Source organism: Chaetura pelagica, unplaced genomic scaffold (genome assembly GCF_000747805.2).
Source record: "Chaetura pelagica isolate M959 unplaced genomic scaffold, ChaPel_1.0 scaffold1317, whole genome shotgun sequence".
Lineage (NCBI taxonomy): Eukaryota > Metazoa > Chordata > Aves > Apodiformes > Apodidae > Chaetura > Chaetura pelagica.
The window spans coordinates 231,271-233,162 of NW_009954037.1; the positions used below are offsets into that span (position 1 = coordinate 231,271).

The 1,892-nt window shown below is 51.0% G+C and overlaps 1 protein-coding gene across 1 annotated transcript in view; it reads right to left on the minus strand.

Moving 5' to 3' along the window:
* Window positions 1-368: 368 nt before the first annotated feature.
* The window catches only part of NSFL1C (NSFL1 (p97) cofactor (p47)), a gene marked incomplete at its 5' end in the record, with an annotated part of 5,673 nt that continues 4,149 nt past the window's right edge, over window positions 369-1,892 (minus strand). Inside the window, 2 exons of the mRNA XM_010002314.1 lie at window positions 369-562; window positions 1,595-1,759. Coding sequence (XP_010000616.1) covers window positions 400-562; window positions 1,595-1,759 — 328 coding nt within the window. The remainder of the gene's footprint in view (window positions 563-1,594; window positions 1,760-1,892) is intronic.

Consider the following 1,892-nt stretch of genomic DNA (forward strand, 5'->3'; position numbering starts at 1 on the left):
CAGTGGTCCCTGGAGGAGAAGGAAGAGTATAAAGAGTATGAGGAGCACTCCATTGGCACAGATGGAATCTGCTCCCTGGGAGCTCCCTTCCCCTGACCCTCCTCTCCTCCGAAGAGCACAGTAACACAACCCACAGTGGCAACTGAACTCCTGTGGGAGAACTGGTGGCACAAGGGGCTGCAGCTCCTTTCAAAACTGATTTGTTTCATTTATTTATTTTAAAGTCCACTGATCATCACCAAAAAAACAAAACAAAACAGCTCCCCCCCAAAAAAAAACCCAACAAAACCCAGGGGAAATGCAACTAAAGAGAAAAAAAAGTCCAACCAAGACCTAAGACCCCAGAGCTACGAGTGCTGTGAGCCTGTGCTGCCCGGCACGTGGCCAGAGCTGGGTCCTTCATGTCAACCGCTGCACGATGACTGCGTTGAGCAGGTTGGCTTCTTTCAGGGTCTGGTTCTCATCAGTCAGCTCTTTATTGGGGAAGGTGGTCATGAGGACGAAGCTGGTGGCAGCCATCACTGGCCGGGCATCTACTATGAAGAGTCGGATGTCGCGGATCCTGTCCCAGGGGATCAAACACACAAGGGTGAGCCTGTTACTGAGCAGCCTGTCAAAGCCTGTGGCTACAGCCCAAACTGACCCTTTCCAGAGCACACACCCCTGCAGTTGCTACACTTGCTTTTCAGGTAAGAGAGGCCACAGGCAGATAGTTCTGGTGTAACCCACTCCTCCCTTAGGCCCCTGTTTAGTGAAACAGCACAAGCTGCTCCACAGGCTCAACACCTTCAGCCAGATGTTCTTTCACGCTGCCCAACTGGAGCACCTCTGCTGGCAGGTGGCTACTTGGAATGGAAGGTCCTGAACCCCTCAAGATGACAGTAACAAATTGATTGACACTGCTCTGAGTGACCGAACTCACCACACACAGATAACCCAGATGATCCCAAATTGCCAGAGCAGCTACAACACTGAATTTGTCTCTTGCACCCAATCATCGAAGGTTTTCCTAACTTTTAGCATCATGCTTGATTCTCTTATGGAGAAAAGGTTTATATTCTTATGGAGCAAGTGTTTATACTCTTACGGAGCATAAACTAATGGCCATGCTCTCTGAGATCAGGCAGGTGAGAAAGACTTCAGGAGGGAAGTCTAATGAAGCAGCAGGTCATATAAGTCAGCTTTGCTCATCCAAGGGAGCTGAACTGCTCTAAGAGTATCTCTTGGTGCCCCAGCCAGCCTAGGAGAAAAGTCTGACCTGAGTGTCAGAATCCCTGACCCAAGTTTCTAATTATCTCACAGTTTCTAAAGCCCTCAGAAGAGATTTGTTCTGCTGGTAACAACAAAGCTCCCAGGTGCAGCATCACTGGCTATAACCCATCACTATTAGGAAAGCAAATCCTGTCCTTCCAAAAGTTAATGGCTGCCTTCAAACTCTGTAATAATTGCATTCCTCTTCACCCATACAGGAGGATGTCCAGAACTCCCTTCAACAGCCCAGCCAGGACTTTTAACACCTGCTCTGCCTGTGCAGAGTTTGCAGCATCATTCAGGCCTCCCAGCCAGTGACCTGTGCTTCCTGTAGCCCTTGTACCTGTGGTTGTGGTTGAACTTCTGGACCAGCCTTCCCCCGTCGGCCAGCCGGATCTGGATGTTGGTGACAGGCTCTGACTCATCGATAGCGATGGCAGAACTGGCCTTGGCTTCATTCTCTGCCTGCTGGGCTGGAGAGCTGGTGCCCATCACCTGGGGGGCAGTGCTGAGAGAGGGGAGACACGAGGGGAACGGTCACAAACCAAAGGAGTGGCCTGGCCACAGGGTGCAGGCAGTGAGCCTGTCACCTGCTGAGCCCCATTGTTGGGATTTCTCCTCAAGGAAAGCTCCAGGGAGGA